General features: G+C 51.1%; 1 protein-coding gene across 8 annotated transcripts in view; it reads right to left on the minus strand.

Moving 5' to 3' along the window:
- Positions 1-21164, minus strand: part of ACOT11 (acyl-CoA thioesterase 11) — a 91738-nt gene that overhangs the window by 45293 nt on the left and 25281 nt on the right. For 7 of the 8 annotated variants that reach the window (XM_063698374.1, XM_063698371.1, XM_063698372.1 and 4 more), the window contains exons 2-3: positions 4879-5086; positions 3841-3910 (exon numbers count right to left, since the gene is read on the minus strand). In XM_063698374.1, coding sequence (XP_063554444.1) covers positions 3841-3910; positions 4879-5017 — 209 coding nt within the window. In that variant the 5' untranslated portion in view covers positions 5018-5086. Of the gene's footprint in view, positions 1-3840; positions 3911-4878; positions 5087-21164 lie in introns of those variants that run through there. The other variant, XM_063698375.1, reaches the window with a different exon arrangement.

Genomic DNA, 21164 nt, shown 5'->3' on the forward strand with positions numbered 1-21164 from the left:
CTTTAGAAGGCAGAGGTGGGAAGATCACTTGAAGCTAGGAATTTGAGACCAGCCTGGTCAACATAGCAAGACCTCATCTCTACAAAAAAAATAATAATAATAATACAAAATTTAATTAGCCAGGTATGGTGCCACATGCCTGTAGTCCCAGCTACTAGGGAGGCTAAGGTGGAAGGATCGCTTGAGCCCATAAGTTCAGGGCTGCAGTGAGCTATGATGGTGCCACTGTACCCCAGCCTGGGCAACAGAGCAAGACTCCATCTTGAAAAAATAAATAACTGCAAAGCAAACAAAATAAAAACAAATTCATGAGACAGTTTGGGCATTTGAACACTGACTAGTGATGTTAGTGAAAAATTATTGTTAATTTTTTAGATGTGGTAATGATGTTGTGTTTAAAAAGAATCCTTCTCTCAAAAAAAAAAAAAAAAAAAAAGGGCCAGGCATGGTGGCTCACACCTGTAATCCCATCACTTTGGGAGGCCAAGGTAAGCGGATCACCTGAGGTCAGGAATTCAAGACCAGCCTGACCAATATGGTGAAACCCCATCTCTAATAAAAATACAAAAATTAGCCCAGCTTGGTTGCCGGCACCTGTAATCCCACCTACTCGGGAGGCTTAGACAGGAGAATTGCTTGAACCTGGGAGGCAGAGGTTGCAGTGAGCCAAAATTGCGCCACTGCACTCCAGCCTGGGAGACAGAGCAAGACTCCATCTCAATAAATAAATATAAAAAGAGTTATTAGCCCTTAGAGATACATTTGGGAATATTTTTAAGTGGCAAAAGCAGAAATAAACAACAAAAAAACTTCTTAATCTTTCCTCAGGTGTGTCCAGGCCTTCGCTGGCCACCAACCATGCTCCAGGCCCCTTCCCAGCTTGTCCTCCTTCCCGGTATCCTCTCTGGCTTTCCCTTCCACCCACGGCCTCCTCCACCCAGATTCACCTTCACTCTGCTGAGCCCTGCAGCAGGTCCAGCCATCATGCATGTACCCCTAACCCTCTCTATTCCTTGCTCCCCTAAGTAAAAGAACTTGTGTTGGCTACAGGGACCTGGAGCTGGCCCAGACACAGCTCCACTGGCTTCAAAGTATCACTATATACAGAGCTGACAGTACTGGCAGCTCAAATGCGTCCTCCAGGAAGTCCCCCCTTGACTACCCTCAGTGCCATGACACCTACCCCCAGACATACAGGAAATACAGCCCATTGGTTAAGAGCAAGGGCTCTGGGGCCGGATTGCCTGCCTGGTAGTACATCCTGGGTCCTCCATTAGCTGTACCACCTTCAACAAGATACTTCATTTCTCTGTGCCTCAGTTTCCTCATTTGTAAAATGAGGATACTAATAGCTATGACCACATAGTATTGTTTTGAGGATCAAATAAGTTAACGTAGTTAAAAAGGCATCAAAATAATGTATCAGTATTGGTGCACTAATTGTGACAAAGGTACCCTACAAATGTAAGATGTTAATCATGGGGCACCTGGGTGTGGGGTATATGGGAACTCTCTGTACTATCTTTATTTTTATTTTTTTATTTATCCTGAGACGGGATCTCTCTGTGTCACCCAGGTTGGAGTGCAGTGGTGTGATCTTGGCTCACTGCAACCTCCACCTCCCAGGCTCAAGTGATCCTCCCACCTCAGCCTCCCAAGTAGCTGGGACCACAGGCGTATATCACCATGCCTAGCTAATTTTTGGTAGAGACAGGGTTTTGCCATGTTGCCCAGCTAGTCTCAAACTCCTGAGCTCAAGTAATCTGCCTGCCTTGGCCTCCCAAAGTTCTGGAATTACAGACACAAGCCACTGCGCCCGGCCTTGTACTATCTTTAGAGATACAATGTTTTTATAAATTTAAAACTATTCTAAAATAAAAGGTATTACAAAGCAGCTGGGCAGGGTGGCTCACGCCTGTAATCCCAGCACTTTGGGAGGCCAAGGCAGGCAGATCACTTGAGGCCAGGAGTTCAAGACCAGCTTGGCCAACATGGTGAAACCCCGTCTCTACTAAAAATACAAAAATTAGCTGGGTGTGGTGTCACGCACCTGTAATCCCAGCTACTCAAGAGGCTGAGGTAGGAGAATCACTTGAACCCGGGAGGTGGAGGTTGCAGTGAGCCAAGATCACATCATCGCACTCTAGCCTGGGCGACAGAGCAAGACTCTGTCTCCAAAAAAAAAAAAAAAAAAAAAAAAAGGGATTACGAACCAGAGCCTTTTTCTTTTTTGAGATGGAGGCTCGCTCTCTTGCCCAGGTTGGCAGGCTGAAGTGCAGTGGTGCGACCTCAGCTCACCACAACCTCTGCTTCCCAGGTTCAAGCAATTCTCTGCCTCAGCCTCCCGAGTAGCTGGGATTACAGGTGCTCCCCACCACGCCCAGCTATTTTTTTGTATTTTCAGTAGAGACAGGGTTTCACCATGTTGGCCAGGCTGGTCTTGAACTCCTGACCTCGTGATCCACCCGCGTAGGCCCCCCAAAGTGCTGAGATTACAGGCATGAGCCACCATGCCTGGCCCAGAGCCCATTATTGCACAGAACTTCTCACTGCGAATTGAATGACGTTCCTACATCTGCCTCCCCTGAAGACTGGGAGGTCCAGGGAAGAGGCTGTGCTCCAGTGGACTTTGCATGCCCAGTCTCAGCAAGGCCCCTGGTCTGGAAAAGGTGCTCATCTAATATTAAGTGTGTGGTGAGGGAATGACTGATGACTGAATGAGTGAGTACAGGGACTGGCCAATCTTCTTCCTTAATGGTGACACACTGAGCACCCAGTGAGTCCTGAATAAGCCCTTGGCACTTGATGTCCTAGCTAGTGCTGGTGAGTTTAGGATCAGGCCCAGAGACAAGAGCTCTGTGTGTGGCCCTGCAGCCTGTCCTGGGCTGAGGGTTCAGCCTGCTCCTTGGATCCCAGAAGCAGGATCTATGGGCAAAGCTATGGGGAGGCAAAGCCCGGTGCGTGTGATGAATATTCTTCTATTCTGTACAGCCATTAAAAAAAAGAAAAGAAAAGAAAAGGCCAGGTGTGGTGGCTCACACCCGTAATCCCAGCGCTTTGGGAGGCCAGGGTGGGTGGATCACCTAAGATCAGGAGATCGAGACCAGCCTGGCCAACATGGCGAAACCCCGTCTCTACTAACAATACAAAAAAATTAGCCGGGCCTTGTGGCGGGCACCTGTAATCCCAGCTACTTGTGAGGCTGAGGCACAAGAATTGCTTAAACTCAGGAGGCAGAGATTGTAGTGAACCAAGATCGTGTCATTGTACTCCAGCCTGGGTGACAGAGGGAGACTCCATCTCCAAAAAAAAAGAAAAAAAAAAAAGTCTACTTTAGTAATGAGGTAACGAGCTCCTCATCCCCGGAAGGATGTGAGCAGAGGTTGAATGGCCCAAGCTTCTGGCTCAGACTTTGCCAAGGCACCTTGTCTAGGGGCCTCCCTACAGCCCAATGACCAAGGACCCAAAGAGAACGTCCAAGCTCAAAAAGGCATTCACTGATTAAGTCTAACCCCGTCCATTCTGCAGATGAGAAAACTGAGGCTCAGAGAGAGAGACTGACTTCCCCAAAGTCACGCAGCACCCCACTATGCTATCTCGGCCACACCCTGGCTGAGGGAACACCCACCCACCCACTGCACGGAACAGCAGGTCAACTCCTAGCCACCAGAAACACTGCAGAGGGGTTCACACTTCCCCAGAGGCTGCCCCCACCTCATTTTCAGTCAGTTGAGTCAGGCGTAGGCAGCACACAGGCTGACCAGGCAGGGAGTCAGGAGGACAGGCCCCAGGCTGATGGGAGGGAGACCAGAGAACCTTGAGGCAGGAGGGGCCACTTACCTAATGGTGTGCTCAAAATAGATGTCATCCATGGAAGCTGTGACACAGGGGCAGCCAGCGTGCCTCTCCGCTGGTGTCAGCAGAAGAAAGCCAGACATTAGCAGCCTCCCCCGATCACAGGCCTCTGCTCAGATGGCACCTCCTCAGGAGGCTTCTCCAGCCGCCCAAGCCAAGGCCACAACTCCCGCCACACCCTGCTGCCACCCTTCCTTACACCCCTCACCGTGGGCACCACCCCGACCCTCTTCTGTATATCTGCTTTTCATCTGTCTACTGTCTCTCCCTCCCACTAGATTGTAAATTACTTGAGGACAAGGATTTTTGCCTGTCTTGTTCATTGCTGTACCCCAGTCCTGGAACAGTGCCTGGCACATAGTGCACACTCAGTAAGTAGCTGTTGAATGAGTGATCACGCCACACTGGCCTGCTTCCCGGCCTTCTGGAGCCCCCGTCCCTTCAACCACCTGTTCCCTGCCTGAGTCATTCTCACCCTCAGGACTCCACTCAGGTGCCTTAGCCCCTCAGGCATCCCTTCCCTGCCCCCAGGCCTGGGTCAGGGCCTCTGAAACAGTGCTGGGGAACAGTCGGGTCACCTGTCTATCCCCCATCCCCACCCCACCAGGCTGTGAGCACTGTAGGTTGGAGAACACCAGTGCAACAAAAGGAATGAAATGGGCTCAGTCCAGCGCACCTCAACTCAAGGGAAGGAGCGCTGCAGGGCAGGCAGTCAGGGGCTTTGCTCAACAGCATCTCCGAGCCAATCTGAAGCAGCCATGTGGAAGGCTGCATTGTGTTGAGGCAGGGACTTAGGGCCTGGGACCAACACTCAGGGCTGAAGGGGTCTGAGTGAGAGAGAAGAGGGCTGTGCTGAGCATTGAGACATCAGGAAGGGCATTTCAGACAGAAAGACCAGCATGAGCAAAGACCAAGATGAGAAACAAGTGTGGCACTTAGGGTGGACAGTGACCATCTCTGAAAGCACGGCCCCTGCTCTGGGCTTGTGGGGCAGGTAGGGAACCATGGGGAGCGCAGCCTTACCGGACAGGCAAGCCGTGGTGTCAATCCACTTGAGCAGCTGCCCAACGCTCAGCTCACCACGTTGGTTGGTGTGGCAGGGCAGCACCAGCTGGCTCATCTGCACCTCCGTGGGGTTCCGGTATCCCTCGCCGTCTGCCATGGCACTGTCGTTCCCCGCACGTAAGGCTGACTTCCGGGATGTGCGGTTGGAGAACACAGAGGCCAAGCCCTGGGGTACAGGTGGGGACAGGTGGGGACAGAGAGGTCTACTTGCTGCAGGGTCTCCCAGGTCTGTCCAGCCCTAAGAACTTAGGGTCTGGGGGAGAGAGAGTACCTAGGGCCACCTCCCACCAGACCTCAACCCGAGAGTGGTCACCACTCTCCAACCCGTGGTCTCGGACCCCAGGATATCTGTGATTGCTGCTTCTGCCCAGTTTCCTTTTGGCCAAGAACCGCACATGAACACGGCCTTGCACCCGAGTGGGCCAGTGGAGACAAAACCATGCAGAGAAGTCAGTCCTCCTTGCTTCAGCTCCTGGGCCAACTTTTTAAAGTGTTGCCTTAGATTTACGTTCATTCTGGAAAGAGTCCCCTCTCTATGCAGGGAGGCCTAGAGAGCTCCATAGCAGTCAAGCCCAGGGAACTATTCCTAATACAGTGTTTCAAGAAGCCGCTCTGATTTCATCCCCAAAGGGCTCCTTTCTTGGGCTCCCTCCATCTTCAGAGGCCATCAGGACAGCCTCTGTGGCCTGCTAATGTCTAGCACTTGGATCTATTGACTGGGAGGGCTGTGGGCAGTCACAGACCAGCTGTCTGATCCAGGGCTGGGTACAACAGCTGCCAGCTGGAAAACTGGCTGAGAAAATTCTCCAACTAATGAATTACAGCTGGGATTTCTGCTTGGAACCAGCATGTCTTACTCTCCAAGCAGAAGAGGTGGGGTGTGCCCATCAGTCCTTTGGAAGGGAGGAAGAGGGAAGGGGCTAGCAGCCTGCCATCCCTAAGCAGACCATGAGCTCAAGAGCTGGGCACACCTGCATGTGTGAGAAAAATGAGGAGGGACAGGCATATGGGTTCCAATTCTCATGGCCAATGCCAATTGTGTGGTGGTGATGACAGTCGCCACTAATGTTTATATGGCACTTAGGTGTCACATAATTTTACAAGTACTTTATTTGTACTAATCCAATTTTATCCTCCCAACAAACCTATGAGACAGATGCCTTATTATCCTCATCCTACAGACGAGGAGCCCAAGTAAGTGACAAAGCTCAGGTGGGACCCCAGAGGTCTGCTGCAGCCTGAGCTCCTACCCCCGACACTACACTGCTTGCAGGGCCTCCTGGGGCTGAGATGAGGAGTCCACGGACCTGGGCTTGGCTGTAGTGGCAAAGAGCACCATGCCCCAGTGGTGAGCCTGCCACGGCTGCAGGATGATGGCAGTGGTAGCTCTTGCACCTGGTGTATACTCCTTAGATAATTCCCCCCAATGAGCCTCCCATAGCTAATTCAATTTCAAACACACCGAGGTGGCTTGTTCAAAGTCACTGACCCCCACGTGGTACAGCCAGGATTTGAACCAGGCCTGTCTGACCTAGAATGGCTTATGGGTTCCCAGAAACACGGCTTATTCCCAAGAGCCCCTGGGTAGGAGGCTGGGCACCAAGGGGAGGCAGGAAGACAGCCATCCCAGGAGCTCTCAGCCTGGGTGGAGGCTTGCAGCGTGCCAGGCTGCCTGGCTTGCGGGCTCTCACAGTTAGCTAGAAGGCCGATGTTGTCCAAGCAGCAGGACCCATCGCCATGGTAACCACTGCCAAGGCACTTCCCACTTGGTTGTGCGCTGGGGGCCTGCATGGATACGGGTGGCTGGCTTTCGGGGTGTGGGAGTGGGTAGAGGGAGGTGGTAGGCAAGACTCCATTCATCCACACTCTTCCCAAACCCCTCCCATAGCCAGGGGTATTGGGAAGAAATTCCGGAAAGAAGCCCTAGGGAGAGCTGAGGAAATGGGGAGACAATGCCCACTTGCAGAGGGCAACTGGGCAGAACAAAAGGGGCAGAACAAAAGGGGCAGACCGCCTGGGGTTTCTGGGCAGTCTGGACACACACACAGGGACGCTAACACACAGCGCCCACACTTTACCAGCCTGGGCACGTCCGCCACTTCTCTGAGTCCTCACGAGGACGAGGGCAAGAACTATTGACCCATTTCACCAACAAGGGAACACGGACACAGTCCTGGACCAGCAGTCATGATGCCTAAGCTCTGGTCCTCTCTCTGCTTCTCACCTGGTCAACCCCTCCTCCCATGCGCTCCCGTTTCCTGTTCTGTGAATCAGGAGTCCCTACCTTCCTGTTGGACCCTATGCCACGGGAGCCAGGACCTGTGCCCTGCTCACTGGTTCATTCGTTCATTTGTTCATTCACCAAACACTTCCTCTGTACGGGGCCCTGGGCCAAACATAGAGAATACAAAGACAAATTGGGCCTAGAGGGGCCTGGCACACAGGAGGACATCATCAAAGGTCTGTGGAGGGACAAACAGAGACGGACTTAAGTTCAAATTCTACCTGTGTCCCTCAAGTGCTGTGTGATCCTGAGCAGGGTCTCCCCCTTCCCAAGCCACATCTGTCACTCACCAAGTAGGACAGAGAATTGCCAGTCCCTAAGGTACCCCTGGTTCCAGGAGTCCAGGGCCTAATTCAGCCTGGGATTTGCATACCCAGCTGAGATTCCCAGGGAGGAAGCTCTAGAACCCTGTCAGAATGGAAATACTGTGCTCCTCTGAGCAGGGCCCCTGAAGCACACTGAGACAAGCCTCGCAGTTGCTGTCCCCACCACTCCCCTCAAAGAGAGGGGCGCAGAAGCCGTGGGCTGGAGCACAGGCAGCAGGGACAGAGCAGCAGGTGGCCTCAGGCATAGCCTTTCAGACTCCACTCCTTCCTTGGGCTCCAAGGCAGTCTGCCCACATTAGGGCATGCCAGGCCAGGCCTCCTAGTCCCAAGGTGGGCAGGCAGCCAGTCTGGGAGGCAGGGGTGTGTGCAGCCCAGGCAAGTTTTGGCCAATGGGGCTCCAGAGCTGGGCCACTCCTCCCAGGGCCAGTCATAGGGAGAGCAGAGGCCCTGGACGGAGTCAGGGCCTGGGCGGCCAGGCAGGCCGAGCCAAGAGAGCTACCAGGGTGGTGGGGGCTGAACCACCGCAAGGGTAGGAGGACACCCAGAGGTCGGAGATGTGCCCTCTCAGACAGCAGCTGTGCCAAGTGCTGGCCCCAGGCCCTGGCAGACCTGGCCAGACTTGATAATGCTAGACTAGGCCCCAGGTAGCCACACCATGGGCTCTGTGTCCCTCCTCCTGAGCCAGAGTCATGTCACAGACCTGCAGGGTCAGGGCAGGAGAGACCCCCTCACCCAATCCCTTCACAGCCTGGGGGACTAAGACACAGAGGGAAATGCTGGCCCAGGGCCACCCAGCTGCGGGGGCCAATATAAGCCCCGCTGGGCCATGGCTCCTTCTAGGCAAGTTGACAACAGACCCACAGGCTACTGGGCCCACAGGCTACTGGGGCTGGAAACAGGCCCAAGGCTTCACCTTGGATTCCTCCCTCTGCCCAGTATCCAAGTCCCAGTGATCTGACCTTAAACAGGCCTCTGATCTAACTCCTTCCATCCTCCACACAGCACCGGAGGGATCTTTCCAAAAAGCAAATCCAACTCAACAACTACCGCTTACCATGTCCTTCCTTTCGGGGAGACCTGGTCCTCATAACTCCACCCACCATGAGACTTTGCTCTGCCCCTTAGGAGCACATAGACCTTTCTAAAGAGCAAGCCTCACCAGGCACTTCCCCTGCTCAAGACTCTTCAATGGCTCCCCACTGCTCTCAGGATCAAGAACCAGCCACCGTAGCTCCTGCCACTCACCCCAGCAGCCACTCTCTCAGCTCCAGACCACATACGTTTCCTTAGAGCATCACTCTCACTCCCGCTGTCTTCCCTCAACATGAAGGTGCCGCTTCCATCTAGAATCCGTTTATCTGCGCCCGTCTGCTAGGTGAGCCCTTCCTCATCCTGCATCTCTCTTCCCCGTGGAGAGTTAGAATGCCCCTGCAGCCTCACCATCTCCATCACGGCACTGACCAAGCTGGGTAGTCACTGTCCTCACAGTTGCCACCCCCATCAGATAGATGCTTCCACGGGACAGGGCCACGTGCCTGGCACAGATTCGGGGCTAAATAAATGCCCATGGAAGAGAGAAAGGAAAAGACTAATGGCCTGAGAGCTGAGACTCACAGTGGGAGGAAGGTCTGAGGTACAGAGAGGCCATAAGGAACAGCAAAAAGGAGAAACAGAACGGCTGTGGTTCAGGTGATGGGAATGTCAGGGCAAAGGGTTCAGGTGATGTGAACACTGGGGCAAATGAGAGCAGGTGGGAAAATGCTCTACATACCTGGATGGGTGGAGACAGAGGAAGAGGGGCTTGGGGGCCAGGCCAAGAAGTCCCCAGAAACCATGGAAGACTTCTGAAGAAGGCATGACCTAAAGTGATAAGCCAGCTGAGATCACAGTGCCTGCAGACCCCAACTGGAGCAACAGGCCTGGTGCAAAGGAGACCTACCTGCCCTGAAGGGGAAGAGCACGCCTGGGTGACCTCTGGAGTAACCCACCCTGACACAGGCTGTGCACAGGCCTTGGGGGTCAGCCTAGCTTGGGTTCAAGTCCAATTCCACAACTAACTTTGATAACCTTGAGCAAGCTGCTACACCTCTATGGGTCTCGGTTTCCTGTCTATAAAAATGGGATTATTATACTCACTTCCAAGAATCATCATAGGGAGGAAATTAAACAACACCAAGTATATGAAGCTCCTGGCACACATATACCCTGTGGCTAACATGTATTGAGTGCTTACTATTAGCATTATAAAGTTGGTGCTTTCTACAGAAATACAGCTGGGAGGGACCCAAACGTAGTTCAAAGTGGACTGTTTCCACAGTGCTTTCTACCCATGAGCTCTCCAGAGTCTCACAGCAACCCTGTGCAGGGCAAGATTACGAGCTTGTTTGAGAGGTTCTGTGAGAATTCAAAAAGCCAGTGATTATGGAGCAGGGCTTCAAACCCAGGGTGCAAAACTGCAAAGCCCCTGTTCCTCCCACTCTCCCGCCCCTGCCTCTCACAAGGTACTGGAAGGTGGGCCCCAGGGGCAGGCAGGGAGAAGAGGCCTTGCACCCACTCCAGAGTTGTGGGCCAGGCCCCATGAAAGGCCCCATTGTCTGAACCAGGTCACTGTAAGCAGTGTGAGGGAGCTGACTAAATTCCATGCTCTGTCCCCACAAAGGTGGCCCCAGCCCCTTCCCTCTCCCCCAGCCTCTCAGAGAAACCCAAGGGCAGCCTCCTGGTGCTTTCCCCACCAGCAAGGCAGGAGTATTTGTCAACATTCCAAAGCTCCTCTTTTGGCCTATTCCCTGCCTTCTTCCCAAAAAAGGCTCTGAGGCAGCCTACACATATACCCGGGACACACACAGGATGCACGTGCACTAGGAACCAAAATGCAAACAAATAAAGTTAAGGAACCAAATGAGAGAGGAGAGGATTGTTAGGAATCCAGAAGCTGCCAAAGAGAGCTGCATGGGCCTTGAGGTTCCCAGCAGACAAGGCAAAAAAGGGTAGTAGTGGTGGGCAGCAAACTCATGGGTAAAAGAGGGAGCATACGTCCTCAAAGCTAGCCCCAGGGCTGGGAGGAAGGATACCAGGGGGCTGTTCCTCAGGCTTCTGATTGTCATACAATATCAGATCATATCTTCATTCTAGAAGACAAACGATGGTCCCAATGTCCTATCAAACATCTTAATTTTCCTTTAGCTACTAAGTGTGTTCACACTTGACATTCTTCAAGATTTGGGAGTTGGAAAGGTAGAGAATTGAAGCAATATTTTTATGAAGCATCTCCTATATGTATTCATTTGGTGAACAGTTATTGAACACCTACTAAGTCTCAGGTCCTATGCTAGCAGTTCTCATACGTATTACCCTAGCAATTCTTTTTTTTTTCAAGATCATAAATTAAATATTTTATTTTTACAAGTAAAAATAAAAATTGAAAAAATAAACATTCCTCTTTGGGCTTCCAAATGGTAGGTGCTTCTTTCACTAATACCACAATATGCTTGTTGTTCATTCTCCTTTCTATCACACTGATTTTGCATCCAAGGAAAGGAGGCCTGGATAGAGGTCATAATAAAAATAAAATAAAATAAAATAAACTTTCTCCTCCTAAATCTGAAGCCCTGGTAAGCATCCCAGAATGTGGAGCAGAATCTGAAAATCTTCACTAAGAGGTTATTCAGGTCATGGACTGTCATCTGCCTGTGAATCTGGATTTAGAAAGATGATCTCTTTTCCTGAGAATCTGTGACAGACAGGAGTCAACCTAAAAGGCTTGAGGTTTATCCATAGTGCTGGCGTGGTCAGTCAGTCAAGTAGTGTGATGCTTTTCAGGGGGTGGGGCCTGCACCGCCACGGGTGTCTCGGTTTGTCCAGGAGATGCAGGTCCTTTCACAAGGTTCCCATCAGCAATAAGAGACTGGAGACACTCATTCCAACATTGCATGGAGAGAGCTGTGTCTTGCTGACCCAGACCCTGCCATTGCTGTTTAGGGTCACCAGGCTGAGGCTGAGCCAGATTCTTAAAGGGCAGCACAGCCAGGCCAGTGTGTTTGTTCCCCTTGTCACTTTGGCATCTTCCTTGGTATGGCGGTCAGAAAGGAGTCTGCATATGTGACAGCCTCACTCATAGAACTGGTACTATTGACACAGGACTTCTAAGTGTCAAAGGAAGGTGAGAGCTCTCCCTGCACAGCCTGGGTAGGGGGAAGCATCAAGACCCCTGGTGCCTGGCTCATGCAGCCCCGAGAGGGATCCTAAGGAACCAAGGACATGTAGAATGGGAGAAAAGCCAGTACACAGGGCTGTTTGCTACTGAAAAACTTGGAAGGAGGAACAGGACCAGAGCTGCATGGGGCAGCGCACAGGCGGTTTTGCTCCAGCCTCACAGTCATGTGAGGTCTCTGGCCTGCGCCTGCTGCCAGGAAATTCACGGGACCCGTGTACATTACTGGTGGGAATGTAAAATGGTTGAGTCGCCATGAAAAACAGTTTAGCAGTTCTTCAAAAAGTTAAACATAGAAATACCATATGACCCAGCAATTCCACTCCTAGTTATATACCCAAAAGAACTAAAACAAGTACAAATACATGCACATACATGTTCATAGCAGCACTATTCACAGCAAGCAAAAGGTAGAAACAGCTCAAATATCCATTAATAAATGAATATATATCCATTAATAAATGAATACATTGTAATATATATGTACGTATATAGATATATATGTATATCTGTATATGTATCTTTATCAAATGAATGGTTATTCAGACATAAACATAAATGAAGTACTGATACATGCTAAAACATAGATGAATTTCAAAAAGATATACTAAGTGAAACATACCAGACACAAAAAGTCACATATTGTATGTATCCATATTAGCGGATAAATCTATAGAAACAAAAAGCTGATCGGTGGTTGCCGGGGCTGGGGGCAGAGGGAATGGGGAAAAACTACCTAATGAGTAAGGGATTGTAGTACTTTAGTGTGATGGAAATTTTCAGAGCTAGACAGAGGCGGTGGTTGTACAACACCGTGAATGTGCCAAATACCATGGAACTGGTCACTTTAAAATGGTTAAGTTTACATTATGTGAATTTTACTTCAATAATTAATTTTTTTTAATTATTGAGAGAAAACATTTTTGGCAAAAATCAAGTCAGTCTGCTAATTTAAATTAAATAAGATGTGAAATGCCAGCTATATTTTAAGGGGAAGATATGGTGAAAGCAGAAAGCAGAGTGTATAGCCTGATCTCTGGCACATGGTAAGTGATTATAAAAAGGTGAGTTTTATTATTAGATGTCTGGGCCTTAGTTTCCTCATCTGTCAAATGGGGCATTTAACCAGAGAGTCTCCAAGATTCTTTCCAATCCTGAAAGGGTTTGGCTTATAGGAAGAACTCCTTAACAAGGTCTCTGAGGCCCTTCATGGGCCACCCCTGCCCACACCTCCAGTCTCGCTCACACTGAAGCCATCCTCACAAAATTAATCAAGCTAAATTGCTAAGTTTTTAACAAAAGCATAAGCTGTAAGTAAAAGCATAGCTAAGCATTAACCGGCTTGCCCTATAGCCCACTTTCTTATAGCTGCTTATTGCTTAAAATTCACACAGCCCCTGCCACAAGGTCCTAACTTTTCCAGATAACATCTTTAACATTAAAAAAACCTCAAGGTTTCTATTTTGAGATATTTACAAAATTCTGCTTTGCTTTTTTTTTTTTTTAGATCTTGCTCTGTCACCTAGGCTGGAGTGCAGTGGGGTGACCTCAGCTCACTGCAGCCTCCACCTCCCAGGCTCCAGTGATCCTCCCACCTCAGCCTCCAGAGTTGCTGGGACCACAGGCACGTGCCACCCAGCTAATTTTTTGTTGCCCAGGCTGGTCTGGAGCTCCTGAGCTCAAGCCATCTGCCCACCTCAGCCTCCCAAAGTGCTGGGATTATAGGCGTGAGCCACTGCACCCGGCCCCAAATCCTGCATTTCAATGGGTCCACTGACACCTGTCAGTCTAAAGCCTCCTTCCAAAGAGGCAACTCAACACAAGAATGTAGTTTCTTCCTCTCCCTGTCCCATGACTCCACCCCTCACTCCTCGGCCAATCAGCAACCCCCAGCTCCTTCAAATTCCCTTAAAAACCCCAGTCTGAGAAACTCCCTAGGGAGGTGGATTTGAGGTTCTCTCCCACCTGCTTGTTTGGCTGCCTTTTGATTATGAAACTTTCTCTGCCTCAGTTCCTGCTGTTTTGGTGCATTGCTCCATTACTGCACACACAACAGACATGAACCTTGTGGTCCTATATAGCACCATGGCGTGACCCAGTCACACTGGCTTTCTTTCAGGTCCTCATGTGCAGCTTGCCATCTCCCAGCACTGGGCCTTTGCCCGTGCCACTCCCTCTGCCTGGAACACTTGTCCTGCTCCGCCATCTCTGTAATGCTCCTTATCCTTCAGCACCCCGGGCACCCGTGTACCTCGCTTCTGCAGTGCTCTCCATTGTGACAAGGTTCAATTAATTGTGGGAGAATTTGATTGACACCAGACCATGAAGATCTACAATGCAGAAACTCTCTCTTTCTCTCTTTCTACTTCTGGTATCTCCAGGGCCCAGAGGGGACAGAGCCTGGCTCACTGTGGACCAAATGCATGAGATTTTTTCAGTGCATTCCCAATTCTCCCTAGTGTCACCCCACACAGGCAGGGAGAATATGGACCTTGAGGTCAGACAAGGTTCTCTGCTAGAGGCCCTGCTCCCATCCCTGCCCCCTCACCCCATTCTAGAACTGTGAGTCCAAATGTCACCTGCCTCCCTCCACCCCCAAGGGTAAAAATAACCTTGTCTGAAATCTGACACCTACCCTCTGCGGGTCATCTTGAGAATTGCCCCTGTCCCAGAGGTGACCACCAGGGGCCTGGGGGAGTAGGGAGGGCATTTCCTGAATGCTTTCCCATTCACATCTCATTTGACCCATAAGCAAATATGTGAGGTGCTATCACTGGTGAGGTACATAGGGATCCCGCACTCAGAGACATCTCAAGTCCTGCCTAAGGTGCCCAGCCAGAGCTCGAGCACAGCCCTTTCCTCGGCACCACGAGGTGAGTAGGGCTTTGAAGACTGATTACACCTGCTTGGTTGTATGGGTGGAGAAACTGAGCCCCAGGGGGCTCTCTGTCTAAGGTCTTCAGTCAAAGGGCTTAGTTAGGCAGACTTTGGGCAAGTTATTGAGAAGCTGTTTCCTCCTTGGTTAAAGAAAGACAAGCACTCCCACCCAGCTCCATGAATTGCTGCACGCGGATGAAAGGAGAGAACCTAAAGGCACCTGGCTAACTGTGCAGTTCTGTGCACATGTGAGGGAGCGGTGTCAAGGAGGCTGGAGAAGATGCAGCAGCTGGACTGGATGGGGACTTGTCTTTCCTAAACAACCAGACTCTAGCAGCGTTTGTTCTCACTTTGGGAAACAGAAATGTGGAAAGAGGGTTTGCTGGTGGACAGTGGGTTCTTGAGACAGGTAGATTGCATTTGAATCCCGGCCCCACCCTCAGTACAGGGAGCGGGGTGGGGATGATGGGGAGGTCTCTGGACAACTTGCTTCCCCTCTCTCCATTCATTCATTCAACAGGTGAGCACCCCCCACAGACCGGTTTCCTCATCTGTAAAACGGGAATCCCAAATACTTTGTAGATTGTCGTGAGGTGCAAAGGAGGGAACACATGAACAGCTTTGTAAGTTGCCATGGTCCTGCCTTCCTTTTATGCCAGCACTTACTGAGAGACTGAGTCAGGCCTGCAGGGAGTGGGGAGCATGGGCAAGCCTGAGCTGCGCCCTCACAGAGCCAAGGTCTAGATAGGGAGACAGCCACTGAACATGAAGTTCCCTAGGAGATCTGCTACACCGAGGGGCAGCTGGGCTGCAGAGTGTGAGCAGAGTCTGACCCTGTGTGCAGATGGACAGGAACCTGCAGGACAGGGGCCAGGCTGGGTGGGCCGGGGTTCAGCTCCTCCATATTGTTTGGGCGCTGTCCCTGCCATATGCCCAAAACTAACAACCTAACAGGAGCAAGTGTTTCAACCTCTCCAGACTCAGCTTCCTCAGTTTATAAAACCGAAAGTGGTGGGTGTGGAAGTAAGATCGAGAACAATCATTCTTCCTTGTATAGTTAATTAATGTGGCCAAGCACTGTAATGAACTTTTTTTTTTTTTTTGAGATGGAGTTTCGCTCTTGTTGCCCAGGCTGGAGTGCAATGGCACAATCTTGGCTCACCACAACCTCCACCTCCTGGGTTCAAGCGATTCTCCTGCCACAGCCTCCTGAGTAGCTGGGATTACAGGCATGCGCCATCATGCCCGGCTAATTTTTTGTATTTAGTAGAGACGGGTTTTCACCATGTTCATCAGGCTGGTCTCAAACTCCTGACCTCAGGTAATCCACCTGCCTCGGCCTCCCAAAGTGCTGGGATTGCAGGTGTGAGTCACCGCCCAGCCACATTTTTTTTTCTTTTGAGAGAGTTTCACTCTGTCACCCAGGCTGGAATGCAGTGGCGTGATCTTGGCTCACTGCAACCTCCACCTCCGGGGTTCAAGCTATTCTCCTGCCTCTGCCTCCCAAGTAGCTGGGATTACAGGTGTGTGCCACCATGCCTGGATACTTTTTGTATTTTTAGTAGAGATGGGGTTTCACTATGTTGGCCAGGGTGATCTCGAACTCCTGGCCTCAAGTGATCCTCCTGCCTTGGCCTCCCAAAGTGCTGGGATTACAGGCGTGAGCCACTGTGCCCAGCCTGTACTGAATATTTTTATACATTATCTCTTTTAATCATCACACAGCCTTAATACATGAATGTTGTTATTATTCCCATTTTACAGATGGGGAAACAAAGTCTCAGAAAAGGTAACTTGCACATATACGCACACAAAATCACACAGCCAGGAAAGGGCAGAGCTGAGACATCAACCCAAGTCTGCTTACCGCAAAAGCTAAGACTGCTTGACCACTTTGTACAACTGCTTCTCTCTCATCTGGCAGGCAGGACAGTTGCTGCTGCATCCCAGGCATCTGTGACATCCACCGGCTCTTCCTTACCCAGACATGCCAGGCCAGGACCCATACCTGGAGCCAGGACTTCCAAGAAGCTCCCCTCCCTGTCTACCCTCATGTCCTCTGCAGGAGGCCATGATGGTGTCAGTACCCTTTTCCAGCATGGTCCAGGGTCAAGGCACTTTCCAGAACACTGTCCCACTGGGCCACTGTCAGTGAGGAAATTGCAAACTCTCAGGGAGCTGAAAACTGTACTTTATAAATCCTCAGCTCTCAGAGTGGGAGGAAACCTCAGGTTCAGCTAGACAGGCCTCTCTCAGGTGCAGAAATCTCAGCCCGCCACACTGCCTCTGGTGGCTGTCCAGCATGAGCTTGTTTGCTCCCAGAAGCAGAGGGCTCACTCCCTTCCAAGGGAGACCCTTCTGCTGAAGAGCAAATCTGCCTGTTCTTCCCTCTGTCCCACCCACTAGCTGCCTCCCTGTGGCTTCCTCCCTTGGGGCTATTTGCCACCTCCCACCCTCTACCTCCAGCAGACCACAAAAGTGGCCAGAAGTGATTAGAACACAGGCAGTCTGAGTCTGACCCCAAGTATGAATGACCCGCCCTTCCCGTGTGACCCCCCCTCAGGGGAGCTGCTTTGACAGCACCCAGTACAGAACCCATGTTCACAGGCAGTCACCCCCATGCCACAGGCCCTGACGGTGGGGTGGGCCATTCTGGGGCTGTGAAGGACAGACCCGGCCTCTCCCCTTCTCAGACCCCTGCCCTCCCTGCCAGACAGCCAAGGCTGCTGCCTGTGCTGCCTCTGGGTCACCATGGCAACAGGTGGCCAGGCAATGGACCCGGGCCCTACCATCCTGCAAGCAACTCTGTTTACCCCGGAGCTGGGCACAGCAGCTACAGGCATCACAATTCCCCTTCAGGAGAGCAAGAGAGAGAGAATGAGAGAGAGCAGAGGGAAGGGAGAAGAAACCAGAGTCAGAGAGAGAGAAAGGAAAGGCGTCAAAGACAGGAGGGAAGGAACAATGCAGAGGTCAGAGCGAGAGAAAAACAGAGGCTGGCAGGGAACAGAGCAAGTAGAAGAGAGGCGAGCAGGAAGGGAGGAGAGGCTCCAGACCTCCCCCACTGTGCACCTTCCTCCTGCCTGAGCTGCCCTCCCCTGGCCAAATTCTGGCTGCAGCCAGGACTTCCTGCCCCAGGAAACCAGCAGCCCAGTGGGCCCCTTCAAGGCCCCAGCGGCTGCTCCAGGGTCCTGCGGGCCCTTCCTGCTGGGGATGATGTCCTCCTCCTCCCCAGAAAGTGGGGCCCCTTCTCCCAGCCCCTCCAGCAGCACCTCCCCACTCAGCATCCCCCTCACTACCCCAAGGCCCCAGATGGTTCCCAGGGCCCTCCTGCCTGCCCAGGCCTGCTATCCTCTGGCTCTCTTCTTCCCACCTTACCCAGCTTCCCCTTGCACAACATAACAACATTTTCATTTTCCCAGGAGTGTTCAAGAAAACATTCCTGAGCGGAGCAGAGAGGTGGGAGAGGAGCTGTGATTTTACTCACTGAAGGCGTGCCCTTACACTGCAGGTGTTGCAGAGCAGGTCTCAGAACAAGGCTTAGCAGAGGAACACTGACCAGTGGGGCTGCTTCTAAGCCCCAAGCTGCCAAATCTGGGCATTAGGAGGTCCAGAGCTGAGCACAACCTAGTCTCTGGCAGAGGCAGCTGAGCTCAGCAGGTGTGCCAGCAACTCTCTACGCAGCACCATCCACACTCCAGATGCTACCTTCAGCCTCAAGCTCTCTGGCTGCAAAGTAGCCCTATCAGACCTGTCCCAATTCCACTCCCATCCCCATATTTTCCTACACTGTCTCAGAGGAATTTGAGCCTACAAGAAGGTTTATTGAAATCATCAGAAGGGTGAAGAGAAAGAGAGAAGAAAGAAAAAAACAGGAAGGCATGGGGACTGGCAAAGAGGACAGCAAGGCCCAAGGGCTTCAGACTGTCTGGCTAGATAACCCAAAGCCATTTTACTTGAGCCACTCTGAACCTCCATATCCACATCTGTCAAATGGGAATAAGAATATCATAGTTACCCAGCCTGGGTGACAGAGTGAGACCCTGTCTCTTTAAAAAAAAAAAAAAAAGAGAGAGAGAGAGAGAATATCATAATTGGGATTCAATGAGATTATACATGTAAAGTGCTTAGAACAGGATCTGACTCATAGGAAGTGCCTTCATGTTGTTAAAAAGCCAAGGCAGGCCTGCAATCCCAGCACTTTGGGAGGCCGAGGCAGGCAGATCACTTGAGGCCAGGAGTTTGAGACCAGCCTGGCCAACATGGTGAAACTCTGCCATTACTAAAAATACAAAAAAATTAGCTGGGTGTGGTGGCGGGTGCCTGTAATCCCAGCTACTCGGTAGGCTGAGGCAGGAGAGTCGCTTGAACCTGGGAGGTAGAGGTCACAATGAGCCAAGATCTTGCCGCTGTACTCCAACCTGGGCAACAGGGCGAGACTCTGTCTCAAAAAAAAAAAAGGCCAGGCACGGTGGCTCATGCCTGTAATCCCAGCCAGCACTTTGGGAGGCTGAGGCAGGAGAATCGCTTGAACCCAGGAGGTGGAGGTTGTAGTGAGCTGAGATCACTTCACTGCAGTCCAGCCTGGGTGACAGCGAGACTCTGTCTCAAAAAATAAAAAGGGCAAGGTGTTGTAGAAAGACCCAGAAAACCATTCTAGTGAGGAAGGGCCTAAACAGGTCCCAAGGGTAAGTGCTATGACTGGCCAGATGGCCTTTGCAGAGCAGTGGGGGTCAGATGGAGCCTTTCGGCCCTGGGCTATGACAATGGCATCTGCTTTCCCTCCTGGCACTGCCAGTTGAACACATCCTCTCTCTACCAAGACAGAATTCATTGGTTTGTGGTTCATTTCAACCAAGAATCAAGATGTGGAATAGGACAGAGTCTGTGGCACTCTACGAAGCCTCCCGCAGACGCCCACATATGGTCTAACCAGACTCCACAACTGCTGGGAAGCCTTTGCATTTTGTAGGCCCTCGAGAGGCTCAAGACACCCCATGAGGGAAATGGATTATTGGAATAGAAGGCAACAATCACTAGAAAGCAGCTCGGATTCACTGAGAGCAAGGCATGCTGGGCACACAGGAGCAGACCACTGGTTTAGGAATGGATATAATTTGCATTTGCATAGACCCAGAACATTGTAAGTGCTCAGTAAAAATGTGTTCAATGGAACCTGGGAGCTGTCTCCAATTAAGTACCACATGTACCTGCCCCATTCAACATGTGATCAAATGGCTTACCTGAAGAGACACCTGGTCCTGGATGACCACTTGAAAGGTTGTAACATATAAACTTAAAACCAAGCAGATGAAAATAAAAAAGACTCATTCTATCAACCTGCATTTAAGCTTTTCTGTTGCTATCACTTTTTTAAGTTGTATGCATGCTGGGGTGGCTCCAGCTTAATAGTTGTTTATGGGAAAACAGCCTTATTATTTCATCTGTCCACACACTCAACAATAACAATTCCTGCTGTAACCAAATGGGCACCCTGTGGCTGTTGAAGACTTCACCCTGTGGTGAGGGGTTGGGGGGTGAAGGGGGTGCATTTTGGGAAGGAATGACTCAGTGGCAGGGAGGATACAGCCCAAGACTGGCATTTGGCAGGCAGCATGAGGCCCAGTCCTGTGAAGGGGAAAACAGAGGGAACAAGGAGTGGCTCAGGATGACAACCAGGCTGTCGGAGGGACAGTGAGGGGGCCAGGCTGCGTGTGGCCTGGGTGTCAGGCCTCTGGCTGCAAATCCAAAGGCTGGCTGGATTAGAGGACAGAAAGAGGCCTAGTAAAGTGTAAAACCAAGACCCCAAAGGGGTGGACAAGGTTAGGAAGGCGCCGATTCTAGCTGGGAATCAACATAAATCTTTTTAAAAACTCCCACTGCCAGACACAGTGGCTCATGCCTGTAATCCCAGCACTTTGGGAGGCTGAGGCAGGAGGATTGCTTGAAGCCAGGCGTTCGAGACCAACTTGGGCAAGAGAGCAAGATCTCGTCTCTACAAAAAAAAAAAAAAATTCTTTTTTTTTTTTTCGAGACAGAGTCTTGCTCTGTCTATTGCCCAGGCTGGAATGCAGTGGCTTAATCATGGCTCACTGCAGCCTTGACCTCCCAGGCTCAAGTAATCCTCCCACCTCAGTGTCCCAAGTTGCTGGGACTACAGACGGGTGCCACCATGCCCAGCTAATTTTAATTTTTTATTTTTTGCACAGATAGGGTCTTGCCATGTTGCCCAGTCTGGTAAAAGAAAAAGTTTTTAGCCACACCCCAGCCACTCGGAAGGCTGAGGTGGGAGGATCACTTGAGCCAGGAGTTCAAGGTTACGGTGAGCTATGATCACATCACTGCACTCCAGGCTAGGCAATAGAGTGAGAACCTGTCTTTTAAAAAATAAAATAAAAATAAGAAATAAATCTAAAAACTCCCAGGAGGTTCAGTCCGCACTGGGCCCCCCAGCCTCGGCCAAAAGATAAAGGTGCTGGGGGCCGGGGGTGCGGTGGCTCACGCCTGTAATCCCAGGACTTTCAGAGGCCGAAGTGGGTGGATCACCTGA

The sequence above is a fragment of the Gorilla gorilla genome, chromosome 1, assembly GCF_029281585.2.
Source record: "Gorilla gorilla gorilla isolate KB3781 chromosome 1, NHGRI_mGorGor1-v2.1_pri, whole genome shotgun sequence".
In the NCBI taxonomy this organism is placed as follows: Eukaryota; Metazoa; Chordata; class Mammalia; order Primates; family Hominidae; genus Gorilla; species Gorilla gorilla.